The 18313-nt window shown below is 50.6% G+C and overlaps 1 protein-coding gene across 1 annotated transcript in view; it reads right to left on the bottom strand.

Annotated features, from left to right (window-relative positions):
• Positions 1–18313, bottom strand: part of PAPPA (pappalysin 1) — a 259266-nt gene that overhangs the window by 52702 nt on the left and 188251 nt on the right. The window contains exons 14-17 of the mRNA XM_070459199.1: positions 13967–14135; positions 11393–11576; positions 1519–1729; positions 713–884 (exon numbers count right to left, since the gene is read on the bottom strand). Coding sequence (XP_070315300.1) covers positions 713–884; positions 1519–1729; positions 11393–11576; positions 13967–14135 — 736 coding nt within the window. The remainder of the gene's footprint in view (positions 1–712; positions 885–1518; positions 1730–11392; positions 11577–13966; positions 14136–18313) is intronic.

Below are 18313 nucleotides of genomic sequence, written 5' to 3' on the forward strand. Positions count from 1 at the left end.
AGCTCCTTGTGGACCTAAGTCTTCCTTGGAGCCAGCTGGTTCCTCATTCTCGTTCCCATTCTTGATTCCCTGACTGTCTTAGTGGGTGGAGGTGGGTGGGTGTAAGGATTAAGGAAATGCCATTCACAGAACTCCCTCAGCAGGGCTGGTGGGAGTGATGAACTCTGCCTCAGGTACACGTGGATTGAGATAAAATCCAGTCCCTGCCATCTCCTTCCATCCTTCTTCAGTAGTCTCAAAACTGTACATCTAGCCTAAATACGGCTCCCTTTCTCCAAATGCTTGAGGAGCCACTGATGTCTCCAGATAGTGGAAATCATGATTCTCAATATGTCAGAGCAACGTAAGTGGTGATGGTGGTAAAAAGTCAACAAAACAGCCTCGGTCACACCTTACCTTGGATCAAGTTCAGACATCAGGATTTCACTTATGATTTCTTTCATAAGATTCCTAATACTGAGAATTTTTTTCAAAGCTAAGAATCTCTGAGCCAGTAACATGCAGTGTGATGGGTAGGAGCACTAGGTTCAGAGAGATTACAAAGGATGATGCAGGGAACCCAGGTCCTAAACTTCTGCGTGGGTGATACTGCTATTAACTCTGGCATCCGCAGGGAGTTTCCTGGAGGATGTGGTTCTTAAATCCTGGCTGGTCTTTAGTAAACAGAGGGGAAAGGGATCCAAGTGTTGAATCCAAATTCAAGGGGCCTCACCTGGGTGGCATCGCTGTCTTCACACTTGATCCTGCATTCACTGTTGAACTGGAAGCCATTGGTGCACTGGTACAGCCCGTGGAATTTCGGTGGAGGAGGGTCACACGTCACAGGAACACAAGCTCCCTCCTGCCAGCTGCCATCCTGGGTACACTGGGTCTTGAAGGCCCGTCTTTCAGGAAGAGATGGAAAGTAGAGACATCTCAAGGACCAAACGGCTGCAGCCACACTCTACCAAGACACCCACAGTCTCTGGAGCCAGCTGGCCTCACATGTGCCTTTCTGATTCCTGAGTCCCTGCTCATCCTATTGGGTGATGGAGGGAGTGAGGAGGGGTTAAGGTGAATGTTCACAGAACTCTTCCGTTGGGGCCGAGCAAGAGTTTCATGTGGAATGAAATAAAATCAAGCCCTGCTGGCCCATTTCCCCCCACTTCCTTCCAGGGGCGCTGATGGGGGCTGACACAGGGATGGTATGGATACCCACCATTTGCTGTGTACCACGCACTTTGCGAGCACGTCACATACACATCCTCATTCATCCTTCGCCCCCATCTAATGCAGAGACTGTTATCATCCTCCCCATCGCATTGCTCAACAACAGAGGCCCAGAGAAGAGAAGTCACTGACTTCAGGTCACACAGTCAGCAAGCAGCTGATGACAATGGCCCCCCAGAGTCCCAGGGAAGAGCACGGGATGACGGTGGGCAGAGAAGCGGGCACGTCCTTCTAACTAGACAGACCTGGCTCCCCCTGTCCCCCCGCCAGCTCCGGCCGCCGGGAGCTTGCCTCTGCAGCCCCACTTACTTCTTTGACTTCCGGGGGGAGCCGGGCACGTGGTATCCAGGCCTGCACTTGTACTTGCAGAATGACCCCACCTTGTGCTTGCTCTCGCGGCACCGGGCCGTCTGGAGGTCCGCGTTGGGCACCGGGGGCGGAGCCAGGCACATGAGCTCGCACAGAGCCTCCGGGAAGGACCACAGCCCATCCTCCATGCAGGTCAGGAGGCTGTTGTTGCCTGCAGGACACAGGCAGGCAGTGTTAGTGCAGGCGGCAGGTGGGGAGGCTCTGCTAGGCCAGCTAATCCACGCACTGCCTGGACTCAGGTCAACCTGAAGAACCAGAGACACTTCCACGTGCAATTCCAGCCCCTTCCACCTTCAACTGAGGAGTGTAGGGAGTAGAAAGAGCTGCCACAAAATGAAAAAAAAAATAGAAAAAAGAAAAGGGAGAGACAACTTGGGGACTGACATACCCCATGTCAACAGTGAATCCAATTCAAGGCTCCTGACTTCTGATTCTGAAACCTCTTATATTGCACAGACAAGGGAACTGCATGATCCTTGTCAACTACAAATGGACACTTGCCACAAGCATTTGCCAGCGACTGAACGACAACAAGAAGGGCATTTGCCACCTGCCTGTGCAGAGATTGAACCCCATGCGGTTGCAGCTGCCGACCTGACCTTCAACACCCCCTGAGGGGAACTCAGGGAGGGGGGCGAGGCACTCTGTGCTCCAAGGAAACTGGTGGAACAAGTCTTTAGATAGTTAGATGTGTTCAGGAACTGATTTCATGATCCCAATCCTTGGATCTCTTCCTATCTAGGAAATCACTAAATCCCTTCATGATGACATCAGCTCCTCGTGACTAACAGAAAATCTTCTATAAAGTAAGAACTTGATTACATTGAACTCCGCCTTCACCAAAATCTGACATATGAACCTTCGCCACTGCCTCTTCGGAGCGTCCCTCAGAGCTGTCTGAAGTCCTGCCTCCTGGACTGCCATCCTCATTTTGCTGCAAATAAAACTTAACTGGCAACTCTCACTTTGCGCATCTTTTTATCCACACTTCCCTCCATCCTCCCTGCTTTGCATCTGAGCCCAGAGATGAAGGCACTTGCTTTCCAGTAATTGGCAGAGTAAGCTTCCCCGGTAGCTCAGCTGGTAAAGAATCCGCCTGCAATGCAGGAGACGCTGGTGTGATTCCTGGATCAGGAAGTTCCCCTGGAGAAGGGTAGGCTGCTCACTCCAGTATTCCTGGGCTCCACTGGTGGCTCAGACAGGAAAGAAAATACCTGCCATGCGGGAGACCTGGGTTCAACCCCTGGGTTGGGAAGATCCCCTGGAGGAAGGCATGGCAGCAGCTCTGAAAGGATCACAGGAGTTGCATGAGAACCTCCATTCATTCGGGGCTTCCCAGGTGATGCTAGTGGTAAAGAACCCACCTGCCAATGCAGGAGATGTAAGAGATGTGGGTTCGATCCCTGGGTTGGGAAGATGTCCTGGAGGAGAGCATGGCAACTCACCCCAGTATTCTTGCCTGGAGAATCCCCATGGACAGAGGAGCCTGGTGGGCTACAGTCCATGGGGTAGTAAAGAGTTGGACACGACTGAAGTGACTTAGCACACACACATACACGCACACACACACTTCATTCAACAAGCATCTCTTTAGTGCTTACTCTGTGCCAGCTACTCTTGTCTATGTGGAGACAAGGCAAAACAAACCAAACCCCAAACCCTGCCCTCTTGGAGCTTATATTCTAGTGGGATACCGATAAGAAATTACCTTTTTAAAAAAGCAAACTGTTTGGTGTGTAGAAGGCGGAAAGAACTACGGAGAGAAATAAAACAGGAAAAAAAGATGAGAGCGTGTGTAGGCGCCTCTGCGGCTTCGTTCCCTGCTCACTGTCCTCTTCCTCCTCCCGTATCTGTGTGAGTAACCTGGGGAGCCCAAGGCAAATCAGGGTCTGTAAGCCACACAGAGGACTCCACGTGATAACCTGTGACACTGCTCCCTACAGACATTTCTACATCAAGTAAAAAGAATAAAGGGTGCGGAAGAGTGGCTCATTTGGTTTCTATAGAAGCAGAGATGGCTCCAGCACACCCGAGATTGTAAATTGCATTATTATTATTATTTTTTGCATGGTCTTGTGATGAAGGCAGTGTTGGAGTGCCTGGGTTCAGCAAGAGCTTAGCGGAGACTGGGAGCCACAAAAGATAAAGGGAGCCCTACCCTCTCTAAATATTCCAGGAAGGATAAAATGCCTCTGGAAAAAGGGTCAAGATGCTTTACAAGTACACCCTATCAGCTAGGTAAACCCTAGACTGTGAAGTGGACGTTGTGGTTCTCTGGTGGTGAGCTAACAGAAAAATAGCAAAAGGTTAATCAAGAGAGAAAAGGCAGAGAGGAAATGTACATTCTTTGAGAGGGTAAATAGGAGTCAGCGAGCACTGCAGTCAGAAGAACAATGTTAACACCAGAGCTGGTGATTCAGGACCATGGACATGCCCCACACCATGGCAGACACGCAAGTGCGCAGAATCAGCATTTCCTGGCCCCAGCTGTGGCCCCCACCCAGCAGCCTCCATGGGGCTCTGAAGAAAGCAGGGTAGGATGCAGCTGTCCACGCCCTTCCCACGTGCCCTTGGCCCTGACCTTCATATGCTGAAGGACGCCTACTGCACCCACAGCTGTTTGCTGCTGGAGGTCTTTCGCTCTATCAGGGGTGTTTGGCCTGCATGCGGGGCAGGCTCACAGTGCTGAGGTGTCAACGCTCATAGAAGTAGCGCCCAAACCAGTGAAGGGGCTGGTGCATTAACACGACAATTGCCCGAGTTACGGGAACTCAGAGGAATAATCCTGCCCTGTCTCCAATGCGTTCCCAGAGGGACTGAGCCAGGCTGTCCACAGGGGGGTGGCTTTGGAGGAGCCCTGATGCTTCTATCATTTCCATGTCTTCCTCTCACTATGTTTCTTGGGGGAACATGACTCTGGACAAGAGGTGAAGGCGTTTCTGAGCCTGGAGTCCCTGGCTGAGGGTAAGAATGCTGAGGGCAGAGACTAGGTTTCAGAGAGTGATGTCACACTGTACTTTTGTCTGTTCAACTTTCAAAGTCAAGGAAACAAATCTTGCTCAGACTGTCTACAAATGTGGCTAAGGAAATTTCAATCTCCAGTGAGTATTAAAATGATTACAAATGTACTATCAAAAGAAATAAATCTACTTTTATTATTTTGCTGTAAAGAGTACCCAGAAGATCATGTTTCTTGAGAATACCTTTAAGACTGAAACTAACCTTGGTTAGAATGGGAGGAGGGAAATGCCAGGAGATCTAGGTCTGTTTATTTTTAATGCCTCGTTGATTGTGCTGGCATCGCCCACATCCTAAGGGCTGGGACTGCACCTTGTTCATTCTTTTATTCCCAGAACCCACCCCAGTGCCAAGCATACATGCATGCATGCTAAGTTGCTTCAGTTGTGTCCAACTCTGTGTGACCCCATGGACAGCAGCCCACCAGGCTCCTCTGTTCATGGGATTCTCTAGGCAAGAACACTAGAGTGGGTTGCCATTTCCTTCTCCAGCCAAGCATCCAGGAAGCCCTAAGTGTCCACTTGTTGAATACATACTGCTATTGTTTAGCCACTCAGTGGTATCCGACTCTGTGACCCCACGGTCTATAGCCCCACAGGCTCCTCTGTCCATGGGGATTTCTAGGTGAGAATACTGGAGCAGGTTGCCATTTCCTTCTCCATGGGATCTTCCCAACCCAGGGACTGAACCCACATCTCCTTCAAGTCTCCTGCCTTGCAGGCAGATTCTTTAGCAGATTCTTGAGCTACCGGGGAAGCCTGGAGTATTATGAATTTACTGTGACCTTGAACAAGTCGCCTGACTTCTCTGGCCCTAGGCCAAAGCCATCTTTAAGTTCTTGTCCAGTTCTAATATTTTAGGATGTGGAAGGGCATTGGTCACTGAATTAAGAAAGCAAAAACACAGCTAGCTGAACTGGGATAAGGACAAATCACATTTGTAGAGTCCATGAGGTAGGCATAGGAAGAGTGACTGGCCCCATCTCCTTGATCCTTCCAGTGACCCAATTTGTCCTTAATCTCATTTTGCAGGTGGGAACACTGAGTCCCAGAGTGAAAAGTGAGCTTCTCCAACTATAGCTGGCCTTCATTCCAGCTGTGTCTGACCCCTGAGCGCTCCCTTGACCACACTACAGAGCTTTTACCCAAGGGTATGGCCACAGAGGAACTGCCGTCTGGAGAAAAACCTCATGGAACCAGAAACATGAATGTGTGGAGTATCTCAAAAACAAGACGAATCATACAATTTCAGCATCCCTCCTGTTTCCACCGTCCAGAATGGTGTCTCTCACTTCCACATGTCTGCACTGAAACGCTCTCCATGTTAGACACAAAGGAGAAGAAGAATGTGCTAAAATGCAGTCACAGTCAGGGATAACGAATGGGTACTGTCCTAAGAGAGGAAAGAGCCTGGAATGTTGGACAGCTGCCATAACAGGGGCTGGGAGTGTGCAAGTCAGATGATTTCACAAGCCTGCTGGGAATGGAATGCCTGGCAAGAGGGCACCTCTTCTGGGGTAGGGACCCCTGGGTCACTTTCTGGCCCCAGTGCTCATGGTAATGCATACATGACCTTTCATGAATGTCTTCCTCTCTTGGACCTCAGTTTCTGCATGGCAAAAGGAACTGATGACTTCTGGCTTCTCCCAGCTCTGGCTGGAGAAGCTCCAATACTTTGGCCACTTGATGCCAAGAGCAGACTCATCGGAAAAGACCCTGATGCTGGGAAAGATTGAGGGCAGGAGGAGGAAGGGGTGACAGAGGATGAGATGGTTGGATGGTGTTACCGACTCAATGGACATGAGTTTGAGCAAAGTCCAGGATATAGTAAAGGACAGGGAAGCCTGGCGCGCTGCAGTTCACGGGGACACAGAGAGTCAGACATGACTTAGTGACTGAACGGCAACAACTAGGTTGAGAGGCATGGTTCAGAAAAGGTCAAAGGAATTCTGGATCAGCAGCTAAGAACCCTGAGGTGAGAACACGCTTGACTTTTGAAACCTGAGCACTGTTCAGAGTGAAGTGAAGGTGGAGGTGGGGGATGAGGGAGACAGAAGAATTATCTAAGAGAGAAAAGAAATCTGTTGCTTCCTCTTATCACTGCTCACCTCTAAAGACGGTGTCATGAGCAGCTGTGTGATCTTGAATAAGTTTTCTTTTCCATGGTGCTCGTCTGTCCCCAGGAAGGATTGGGTAGCGGTTTACCATTAACCACTATTGGATAGGAAATGACAACCCACTCCAGTATTCTTGCCTGGAGAATTCCACGGACAGCGTAGTCCATGGGGTCACAAAGAGCCAGATACAACTGAGCAACTAACACTTACCATTAACACCCAGTGGTGGCTGGGACCCAGGGACACTCTAAACCCTGCTACCTCCAAAGCACTAGGATGATAAGAGGAGAGTAGCCTTCTCTTAGCAGTGATATGAGACGTCCTCTTTGGTGGAGACCCTGTTTTTGTGGGAAAGATGCCTTGATGAGACCCTTAGGATAAAGTTGAATCCTCCAGGTCTCTGGCTATCTGCTTCTGAGAGAGATGAAAGGGTCTCTGCCTGAGAGAGGAGAGAAGATGTGAAATTCCTAGAGGGAGAAAGATCAGGACCGGACTCTGAGGGAGAGGGCAAGGGGCAAGGAGGAGAGTGGGAGGCTGGCAGGAAGGTTAACTGCTGGACACTGAAGGACATGGCCATTCCGCTCATCAGTATAGCAGAGTCTAAGAAACCAGAAAATGCTCCAGGGTACTGAGTGTCTTCTGGAAACCAGTGAATAGGCCGAGTTTAAATCTTGGGCCTTAGATAGAAGTAGACAGTGGGCCTTTTAGAAAGACTTTTTTATTTTTTGGGGGGCTGAGCTGCATGGCATGTGGAATCTAAGTTCCCTGACTAGGGACCAAATCCACAGCCCTGCAGTGGAAGCATGGAGTCTAAGCCACTGGATCACCAGGGAAGTCCCTGGAAAGATCTTTGTGGAATGAGAGCATGCTTGCTTTAGAAGCCCCGCTCCAGAATCAACATCCAGTGTACCTCACACGGTTGAGTTGAAGCTGACAAGGTCATGGATGCAACGGTGCATTTTTAGCCATTGCGTTAAACATTTATGATTCTGAGACGAAGGTTCTTTCTTTTAAACTTGAGAGAACTTTGTTCCTCGTGCATGTGTGTAGGTGCAGTGGGTGCTGTTAGTGCTGGTGTGATAAAGGGCCCGGGCAGGAATGACTCCAGAGCTATGGGTTTGCAGGGTATTTTGTGGACATCTTGATGAGGGCTCAGAACTTAAGGGAAGGTCAGGATATTCGAGAAAAGTTCACTTAGATTCTAAGGGACTGGTGTGTTTGTGCTGCTATTGATATCTGCATTACACTGGCCTTGGGGCCACACTCAGCGCTTCTCCTGGGTGGGGGCTTCTGGTCCAAGCACATTAACCTCTAGGTCCTGAGTGGAATGTGGAGGATGGAGCAAGTCTCCACAGGTCCCAGGACTAAGGCCTCCATGGGATAAAGAGGTCAGGGGTCAAGAGGGCAGCCACTGCCTAATTCTCACAAGAGTGCCTCTTGGGGATGAGTATTTACTAAGTACTTACTCTGGTTCTGGCAATTTTATTCACACCACCACTTTTAATCCTCACCATAACCCTTCAATGTGGATGCTCTTACACACATTTTACGGATGAGAGTACTGAGGCTCAAGGATGTGAAATTGCTCTTCTAGGATCTACTAACATCTCCCAATGTGAAATTCATCTCCTGAGATCAGGCAGCTGGGGCAGAACAAAGAGTTCAATCCCTCTCTGTCTGATGAAAGATGAAAGCTCACACTCCTTTTGCTTAAATCTTGCTGTGGGGAAGGAAAAGCAAAGAGCATAAAGGGACGCAGACAAGAAATGGGGGGAAATTTCGTTTTGATCACCCCTAGTGGTTCAGTTAAGAATCTGCCTGCAGGGCAAGAGACCTGGGTTTGATTCCTGGGTTGGGAAGATTCCCTGAAGAAGGGAACGGCAACTCATTCCAGTATTCTTGCCTGGAAAATTTCATGGACAGAGGAGCCTGGTGGGCTACAGTCCGTGGGGTCACAAAGAGTTGGACACGACTGAGGGACTTTCACTTTGGGCTTCCCTGCTGGCCAAGATGGTAAAGAACCTGCTTGCCAATGCAGAAAACATTAGAAATGCAGGTTCAATCCCTGGGTTGGGAAGATCCCCTGGAGAAGGGAATGGCTATCCACTCCAGTATTCCTGTCTGGAGAATTCCATGGACAGAGAGCCTGGCAGGCTATAGTCCATGGAGTCACAAAGAGTCAGACATGACTGAGTGACTAACGCTTTCACTTTATCTTTTGGCTTAAGAAGCAAAGAACTATTAACAAGCTCAAGAGAGAGGACCAGGCCCTCTGCACAGCCTTTGCCGCCAGCAGACCCAAGCCAAAGCACTGGACCTGGAATCTGAGCATCTGATGATGCCGAGAACCAAGGGCACGGTGCGTCAGTGGGTCCTGCCCTGCATCCTCAAGGGACGATGAAAGTGGGGATCAACACCTTCAAAATGACAGTCCTTCTAGGGTCACATCTCCACAGTGAGGTCATCCCTCCACCACAGTAAGCAGGGAAGCAATGACAGAGAATCACTTTGATTAAGGATTATTACTGCAGCCCTCGTTGTGGCTAATAATGCTGATTTATACACCTCCCTGATTTATACACCTGACTTAGAGGGGAAGTGTGATGTCCTAGTCTGGAGTTATTAATAAGCCCCACGTCTGAGCAGATGGGGCCAGGGACAGGCTCAGATAAGGTGGAGGCTTTGCAATTTTCACTGGTCTCTTCGTCTCTCTCAGATCTCAATCTCTAGGGCAGCTCAAATAAAATGTCTATAACTTTTAGACTCAAATCTTCTTGGCTAAAAATATGAGGGGACTTTGGTTACTTGATGCAAAGAGCCGACTCATTGGAAAAGACATTGATGCTGGGAAAGATTGAGGGCAAGAGAAGAAGAGGGAGGCAGGATGAGATGGTTGGATAATATCACCAACTCAATGGATGTGAGTCTGAGCAAATTCCAGGAGATGGTGAAGGACAGGGAAGACTGGTGTGTTGCAGTTCATGGGGTTACAAAGAGTCAGGCATGACCGAGCAACTGAACAATAGGAAAGGATGTATCCCAGAAGTGTTTTCTGCTTCTCTTTGGGGGCAGTTTAGAGAGATAGCTGGGTCCTTCATTCATTTCTTAAAAGAAACATTTCCTGTGGTTTTACTTTCATCAACTCATTCAGTTGCCCAGTCTATACACTTTATTGAGTCCTACTATGTGTAGTAATCCTTTGGAGTTCTACATCTTCTTGAAAACTTGGAGACACTATCAACCCTCTACAATCATCCAAATGCCTGGAAACTCATGAATTTGTATATGACATCTAAGTGAAAGTGAAGTTGCTCACTCATGTGCAACTCTTTGTGACCCCATGAACTGTAGCCTACCAGGCTCCTCCATCCATGGGATTTTCCAGGCAAGAATACTGGAGTGGGTTGCCATTTCCTTCTCCAATATGACATCTAAGTTGAAGGGAATTTACAGACCTCCCTCTAAACCCCCACACAACACACAGTAGTCCGCTCATTCCCATGATGGATCCCAAGGTAGGACCCATGCTTAGTGAGTTATCATTTTGGTTATCTGATGAAGGGACAATGTTTCCTCTGATAAGCCAAACAAAGGAAAGTCCTGCTACCTACGAAAACTGGGTATAATGCCCAAACCTAACACTCAACCAGAAGCCAAGAGAGTTATTCTGATGTTGCTGCTAACTTGCTCTGTGATTCTGTGCAAGTTCCCTCCTTCCTATCACTGCACCTCAGTTTCATCATCCGTCCAGTAATCAGTTACCCTTGCCTAGTTCAAAGAGCCCTTGGAGAGACTAGGTCGCCCAGGCCAGCCTCTCACTCATTTCCAACATGGGTCCTCTTCTCCCGTTTGCCAGACTATGTCTTCTCACCTGAATATCCCAGCACCTAGCCCAAGAGATGCCCATTAGCTCTTCCCTCCTAGAGTGACTCCCCTTGGAGCTAGCCCTTCCTAAAGGGCAGCAGTGGGCTTTGGAGAAAGACAGACCTGGGCCCCGTGGTGGAGCCCTCCAGTAATAGCATGGCCTTGGACAAGTTCTTTCAACTCTGAACCTTGAGTTTCTCCTCCATGAAAATTAAAATAATAATAATACTTTCCTCTTAGACTTACTGGACCCTCACCCCACCCAATGAACTAGTCACATCAGTTCCAGATGCTATTTTCTTAGAATCTTCTCTTTCCTTCCACTTTCCCTCCCTTCCTGCTTTTCTCTTTCCTCTCTTGCCAGATCTTAGAGACACCATCAGAGACGGCAATGGCACCCCACTCCAGTCCTCTTGCCTGGAAAATCCCATGGACGGAGGAGCCTGGTGGGCTGCAGTCCATGGGGTCGCAAAGAGTTGGACACGACTGTGCGACTTCACGTTCACTTTTCACTTTCACGCACTGGAGAAGGAAATGGCAACCCACTCCAGTGTTCTTGCCTGGACAACCCCAGGGCCGGGGGAGCCTGGTGGGCTGCCGTCTCTGGGGTCGCACAGAGTCGGACACGACTGAAGCGACACAGCAGCAGCAGCAGCAGAGACACCATGCGTGTCCACACTCAACTCTCTCCCCAGCTGCACAACAAGGCAGTCTGCATAGAACAGGTGGCAGGGACCAGAAGCAGAGACGACACCCTGTCCAAGCCCCGGTGTGGAGTCCCCGCGGGGGGCCTGGAGGCGGCCCAGGGTCTCGTACCTTTCAGCTGCGCCGGGTGGCGGCATTGGAAGGAGCACTTGCTGCCGAAGGTGGTGCCCTCGAGGCAGGAGAACGAGGCGGCGTGGACGTGGTGCTGGTCCGGGACGCCGCAGTCCACCGGCTCGCACGCCACCTGCTTGCTCCACTTGCCCTCTGTACAGGTCACCGTGACGCTGGGTCCTGTCTGGAAGACGGAGGCGGGCACCGTGAGATGCGGCGGGCGGAAACCCAACCCCTGGGGAAAACCCTTCTCCCCTGGGCTACGGCACCCGGAGATCCATGCTCCACATTTAGCTCCCTTTCCGGGATCCCAGCAACTGTTTGAAGGAGGTACTTCAGCTCCCACTTTACAGCTGCTGAAACTGAGGCTCAGAGACATTGACTAGCTCCAAGTTTCATAGCTGGACAAAGGCTAAGTGGGAATTGAGCGCAAAGACACGGCTCTGCATGGCTGTCTGGAGAGTCTCCCAGATAGTTATTTCCATTGTATTGCTGCGAATCTTAAGGCTCAGACTTCCCAGGGCCAGAGGACTGCTTTTCATGAAATAGCCTCTGAAACACAGCACAAGGGTGGGATGCTAGATTTCAACCTTTGGATCTTTCCCTGGCCCTGGGGGAGCGGGGGAGATTGTGCTTGGCACAGAGTGGGCATCACCCTGGGGGGATGGGGGAACGGGATTTGGTTCTGGGTGCTGTGAGACCGTGGGCAAGTCCCTTTCCTCACTGGCATCAAAGTCAAGCATTGCTCTAAGAGCCACTCCCTGCTCCAACACATGATGCTTCAATAGCTGGGAGAGGTGGACGTGAAGAAGGAAGGAGGCTAGGCAAATGAAAGGGTCGACAGGGATTCAACACACATTAGAAGACAGCACGGCTGGGGATAGAAGGACAAGCTCAGGCTGCAGGGACAAGGCAGGGTTGGTCCACGGCAGCCCAGCCCGGGGGGCCTCCATTCAAGGAAGAAGCCGCCACATCCCAGGCGATCAGGGATGCCAAATGTTGAGATGGGATTTCAAAAGCATGGGATACTGTTCCCCTCTTCAGCGCCCATCAAAGGAATGAAAGGTCCCTCACTGCCAAAGCCAGCTTAATTGTTTTCACAGGAGTTCCGACCTGCTGTGTCTGACACACGGAAGCAGGTGTCTAAGCAACTGGGCCCCAGGGCGCCTCAGTGGGACTCTTTGCAAGCCCAGAAGCTCTGTGCAAACAGGCATTCCCAGCAACAAAGAATGTGCCCATGCACCCAGAGCATGAAGGGGGAGTCTGCTGGTGGGGTCCCACAAGAGGCTGCACATGGAATCCCCAAATCTCAGGGCTTAATTCCCTGCTCCTCCTCACACCCAACTGAGACCCCACAGGCACGCTGGCTGAAAGCACCATTACACCACATCTAAGTCAACCTGAGGCCACTATCCTTATATAGGACTCAGCCCTCTTCCCAAGGCCGCCCCACCATGGCTGGACTCCAAGCCACACCCATGTGGGCCGCTGGAAGGACCTTCATCACCCACGATCTGACCACGTCACTTCCTTCAACAGCTCCCTGCTGCCCTGAAGAGGACCCTCCCACTCCCTGACCAAGCTAACAGGGCCTTACATCAGCACACCTTGCTTGCCCCTCCAGCCTCACTGCCTGGGTAAGATCAGAAAAACAAACGTCTGTCTGCGGTACCCTCCTTCTCACCAGCAGGCATCCATAGATTCCGGTCCACGCCCAGAGCCTGCCTCCCTCCCTCGCTGGAATGCGCGACCCTCTGCCTATGTCTCCAGTTCTCGGTTTTCATATCACCTCTTCCAGGGAGCTTTCCTTGACTGCCTCTGTGCTTCCACAACACCCCGCACTTCCCTTCACAGTGTTTATCACACGGTACGGCCATGACTCACTCATCGTCTGCTCCCGGTCACTAGTCATCAAGCTCCTTAAGAGGAGGAAGTAGGTTCATCTTGGTGACTTTTTTCTCTAGCACCTAGTATAGCATACCTGGTGACTCAGACAGTAAAGAATCTGCCTGCAATGCGGGAGACCTGGGTTCGACCCCTGGGTTGGGAAGATCCCCTGGAGGAGGGCATGGCAACCCACTCTAGTATTTTTGCCTGGAGAATCGCCATGGAAAGAGGAGTCTGGCAGGCTGCAGTCCATGGGGTCGCAGAGAGTTGGACACGACTGAGCGACTTACACACACACAGTACATCTGGTTCCCAGGGCACAGATGTTTGAATGAATGAATGAGCATCACATTGACAGGGGGCTCACCTCTTCTGAAACCAGCCCACTCAACTGTAGCAGGGCTCTGACTGTGAGGGTTTCAGCCCAAAAGTCATGCTCAGCCCATGGTTTTCCAGATTTTCAACCTACACTGGCGATGCTGGTACCTGTGATGTGAATCACTACTCTGCACGGGAACCATGGTCTCAGAAATCCCAGATTGAGGCAGTCTTTCATTCAACCCACACCTCTTTATTGGGCATCCACTATGTCGCAGCAGTGCTTCAAATGCTGAGGATTCAGCAGGGAACAGGTTCAACACCCGCTCAGCCTTTCGTGGGCTTTCTGCGCCCGGCACCCACACACACCTGGCTTTTGATCAGCTCGTCGTCCCGCTGAATCTGGAGCACGTAGCCGGTCCGACAGCGCACAGTGCACTGGGCGCCATGGTAGCCGTCACTGCCAGAGCAGTTGAGCCAAGCGTTCTCCACAGCCAGCTTTGGGCAGTCCGCGGCCTCACATGCGAAGTGCACACAGCTGAGGAGAAAGGGAACAAGAGGGTGAGAGGTGCTTTCTTGCAGGACCGATGCACTCCAGCAGGAAGACAAAGGCTGATGGGTTCTCGCTCCAAATTTCAGGAGGCTGACACAGGAGACACGTGGAGTGGACACGACTCCGGAGGCGCAGCGGCCAAAGTTTATCACGAAGAGCACAGTTTATGGAAACAGACAACCCGGGGCTCAAATCCCACATCTTAAAAGCCTTACAAATTATGAATCTGCAAATGCTGTAGAACCTTAGTTTTTCCATCTGCAAAATGGGAATTATTATGATTACAGCAAAAGCATTCATTGAGTCTCTTATCCGCCAGGCACTGAGCTGAATGAAAGCCTTTTCATATTCTGTAACAGCACTCACTTCCGGGGATCGTTGTGAGAATTAAATCAGATAGTTGAGCAAAAGCATGGAGTGGAATTCCTATATAAGGACACGAAGGTATGGATAAATCTATGCTGTATTACCTAGAGCCTGTCTAACTTTGGGCAAGGTCCATCACCTCTCTGAGTTTCAGCATACTCTCAGATTCGGCTAACCCATAGCTCCATGAGATTCAACTGAGGTCCTGAAGGTGGAAGTCTTTTATAAACTGTACAGTGACTTCAGAATGGTTGATAAAGTGGTACAGAGATCACGCCATGCATCTTCCTGTAGTTGCCAACCTTCCTGCCAACTGGAATTTACTTGTTCCAGTCTGAGCGCCATGAAAGGGTCTACAGAAAGCTTTCTCCTGTCCCCAGGTAAGCTTCCCTGCAGCACTGGGCCCTCTCTTCTCTCACACCCTGGCCTCTTTTTTCATGGGCTGAAAGCACGGGTCTGGGGTGCCTACCGTCTGCCGGAATGCGTGCTAACCCTTCAGGAAACGGAAACAACATAAAACCCCCACGCTTAGATGATCTTTCCCCTCATATTACCGTCACGCAGACGCTTAATAACATTAGCGACTATTTACCGATTGCTTACATACATGAGCTCACCCATCCTCACGGCGACCCTATGAGCTAAGCGTTACTCACTTTACTGTTGGAAAGTCGGGGAGCTGCGAGATCGAGTTACTTGTTTAAGTTCCCATCCAGATGTGTGACTCCAAAGTCCTCATTATGAACCTCATGCCACACCTGGACTAGAACTTCCCTGAGGGTAGAGATAGTGCCCGTTTCATTTCGGTGTGCTTCGCACTGCCAATGAAAATGCCTCGGGTGAAAGAGATGTTTCCTAACTAGCAAGGAACAAATGGTGGCAGTGTCTTGCGACAACTCTTAAGCGCTCTGCAAACATCGGGATATTGAATTTGAAGGATTCTAGGAGGCAGTTCTCTTGAATGTTGCCCCTCTGGCCCTGTCTACCCCAACTCCTGGCGTACGACATACACAGATGCTGGGGTTGCCATTCAGAGCCTTAAAGTGTTTGTTTTCCTGTTTCTATCCAGCACACGCGGAGCAGTGTGGGGGTCAAGCCAACTTAAGAAGACGTTCTCCACTTTTTGCTTGGTGCTGGTTTCAGGATAAAACCCCACACTGAGGGTTTTATAGGAACAGGCTTACTCACCCCCACTCTGTATCTCCTGCTGAAAAGTATGGTGAGAATTAGAGTGGGGTAACAGTGGGGGAGGTGAGGATCAAACATCTCTAGCACTTAGCACAAACAAACTCAACTTTTTAAAGTACTGGGACAAGGCAAGTGTTCAGTTCTGGTCTCACACCCACTCTGATGTATGCTTTGTAGCTTCCACACACCCACCTCCCCTTCACAAACGCAGGATGAGCTGGGATGAAGCGACACTCGCTGAGACTTTCTGATGCCTTGCCCTTTTTTCTGCTCTGACAGCCTCTGCCCTGCGCCACCCTAAAGACTGTAGCTTTGGAGTCAACACGAGGTCTCTGACACCAAACAATGCATCTGTTCACGTTGTGCAAGCGCTGGGGAAAGAGCCACATGGTTCCAATTTAAATAGATTTGAAGTCTGTAAGCCACCAGCCTCCAAGTGGGTCTTCTGACCTTTGCCTTACAGTTTGACCATTCTCGCTCTGCACACCCAGGAGGCCCCCGGTCTCCCATCTGATGACGGACCGGGGGGAGCCTCTGGGGACCCTTTTTGAAAGATAAGGGCTCTGGGCTTCTCTGGGCTGTGTGACCACTAAGGTTTGGAAAAAAAAAAAGGGCTCTCCCTCCTGTGCACATTAAGGTTGTTCTTCATAGGAAAAGGAGAAACTAAAAAACTTGATTTCCTCGAGCGGAAAGGCCCTATGGCTTAGCAGGTGGGCAGATCTGGGCTCCGGCCCAGGCTCACAGTTTATCAGTTGTTTGATCTGGACAGTCATGTGACGACCTGAGCCTCAGTTTCCTCCTCTGTTCAGTGGAGGCCACAAAACGATCCCTCTCTCAAGACTGTCAAAACAAGGTGATGGGTCAGCCACCGACTCATCTGTTCAACACACTTGCCTGGGGATCTCACCACACGGCAGACACTGCTGCAAACACGGTGGATCTGAGGAGGGAGGGCGTGTGCCAAAGACAAGTCATAAGTAAGCTTGTTTCAGACAGCAAAGCGCATAGAGGAGGGGCGCTAACCCCAGGTGAAACTACAGAGGGCGACACCGGGAGAGGGGAGGGCGGGGCGCTCTGCTCAGAAGGGTCGGGGAAGCCTCCTCTGGGGACCCCTGGACCAAGACCCGAGGAAGTGAAGGGGGTCAGCCATGTGAAGGTTTGGGGCACAGAGAATCCCAGGCAGAGGGAAGAGCATGCACAAAGGCCCGGGGCAGGCTGGAGTGTGGCATGTCTGCAGAACAGAAAGGCCAGCGCACGGGAAATGCTACGGAAACGGTGATGCGCCAGAGAAGGGGGTCCCTCTCCTCTGGCTCCTCCTACCACAGAGGGAAAACACCCCTATTCACATGGGCTGCTTGGCCAAGAAAGTGTTCAAACAGGGAGACCCGATGGCCAGTCACCTTTCTCCATGGCAGGACTTCTCAGAAGCTTGAATTCTAATGCACATGCTGGGTTTCCAGAAGGGACCGTAACTTCCCAAGCTCTGAGAGCCTTTCCCTGTGGCCCGGTTCTTGGGACTGGCGTCCTCTGGAACGTATCTGAGGGAAAGTGGCCTCCCTACATTTTCAGGACACTCATCTGCACCTGGCCTACAGGCTGGGGGCAGGAAGGAAAGGGGATGAGGAAGCAGGCCGCCCCAGGTACTGGCAGTTGTGTTTCACCAACATCATCTTATCTGCATCCTCACTGTAATTCCACGAGGTAGGGTTATTATTCCCGTTTGTGAGAAGAGGAGACTAAACTAAGCGAGTTTAAATCACTTGCCCAAAGGCACTCGGCATGGACAGGATTCCGGTGTGGATCTGTCTCTGTCCCCAAATCCCTGCTCTTCCCTTCGCTGTCCTGTTAGCTGGAAAGCGCTGTGTGAACACATGGCCCAGAAATGATAAACATCACCCCAGCGGCCCCTCCCAAAAAACTCCCTGACACAGCTCTGTCATTTCTGAAACACAAAAACAAAAATCAAAACAAGGAAAACAAAACAAAAGCCTCTGCCTTCATTAAAAAAAAAAAAAAAAAAGGAGGGGGGAGGGATTTCATACCAGTGACGGGCTGTCATAGTAACAAAAGAAGGGGGAGAAAGAAAAAGCAGCCGCTTCTCAGAAGGGCGCAGAGTGGTTCATCCCAGTGGGGGGACGGATATAGGTAATTTTACCAATAAAATTCGCACACCCGGGCAAAGGCGACACTCGGCACCCTCCCCACCCTATGCAAAGATGATCAGATGTTTATAAATTGTCTTTTCTTGTTATACCTATGTAAGTTATTCACGTAGAGACTCAACCTCCATACAGAGGCAGATCCTTAAGTGATCTGACAGTCCTCCAATTGTCAACCCCCACAGTCAACTGAAAGGGCCCCCGATTGTGCATAACATGGGGTACCTGTGCACCCCTCAACTGGGAGAGAGGAGGCCAGAGTTCACAGGCCTGGTGAGGGCTCCCCTCCTGGCTCCCCCTTGACCCATGGCTTAACTCCTGTGGTTACTTAGCTGCAATTATGCCATGGGGCAGTGGGGGCAGTCAACAGGCAGCCAGTTTATAAATCATTCTGAGCTGCTTGGCTGGGGACAGCACATGCAACACTGGGCACTGGGAACTGGGAACCGG

Source organism: Odocoileus virginianus, chromosome 31 (assembly GCF_023699985.2).
Source record: "Odocoileus virginianus isolate 20LAN1187 ecotype Illinois chromosome 31, Ovbor_1.2, whole genome shotgun sequence".
Classification (NCBI taxonomy): Eukaryota; Metazoa; Chordata; class Mammalia; order Artiodactyla; family Cervidae; genus Odocoileus; species Odocoileus virginianus.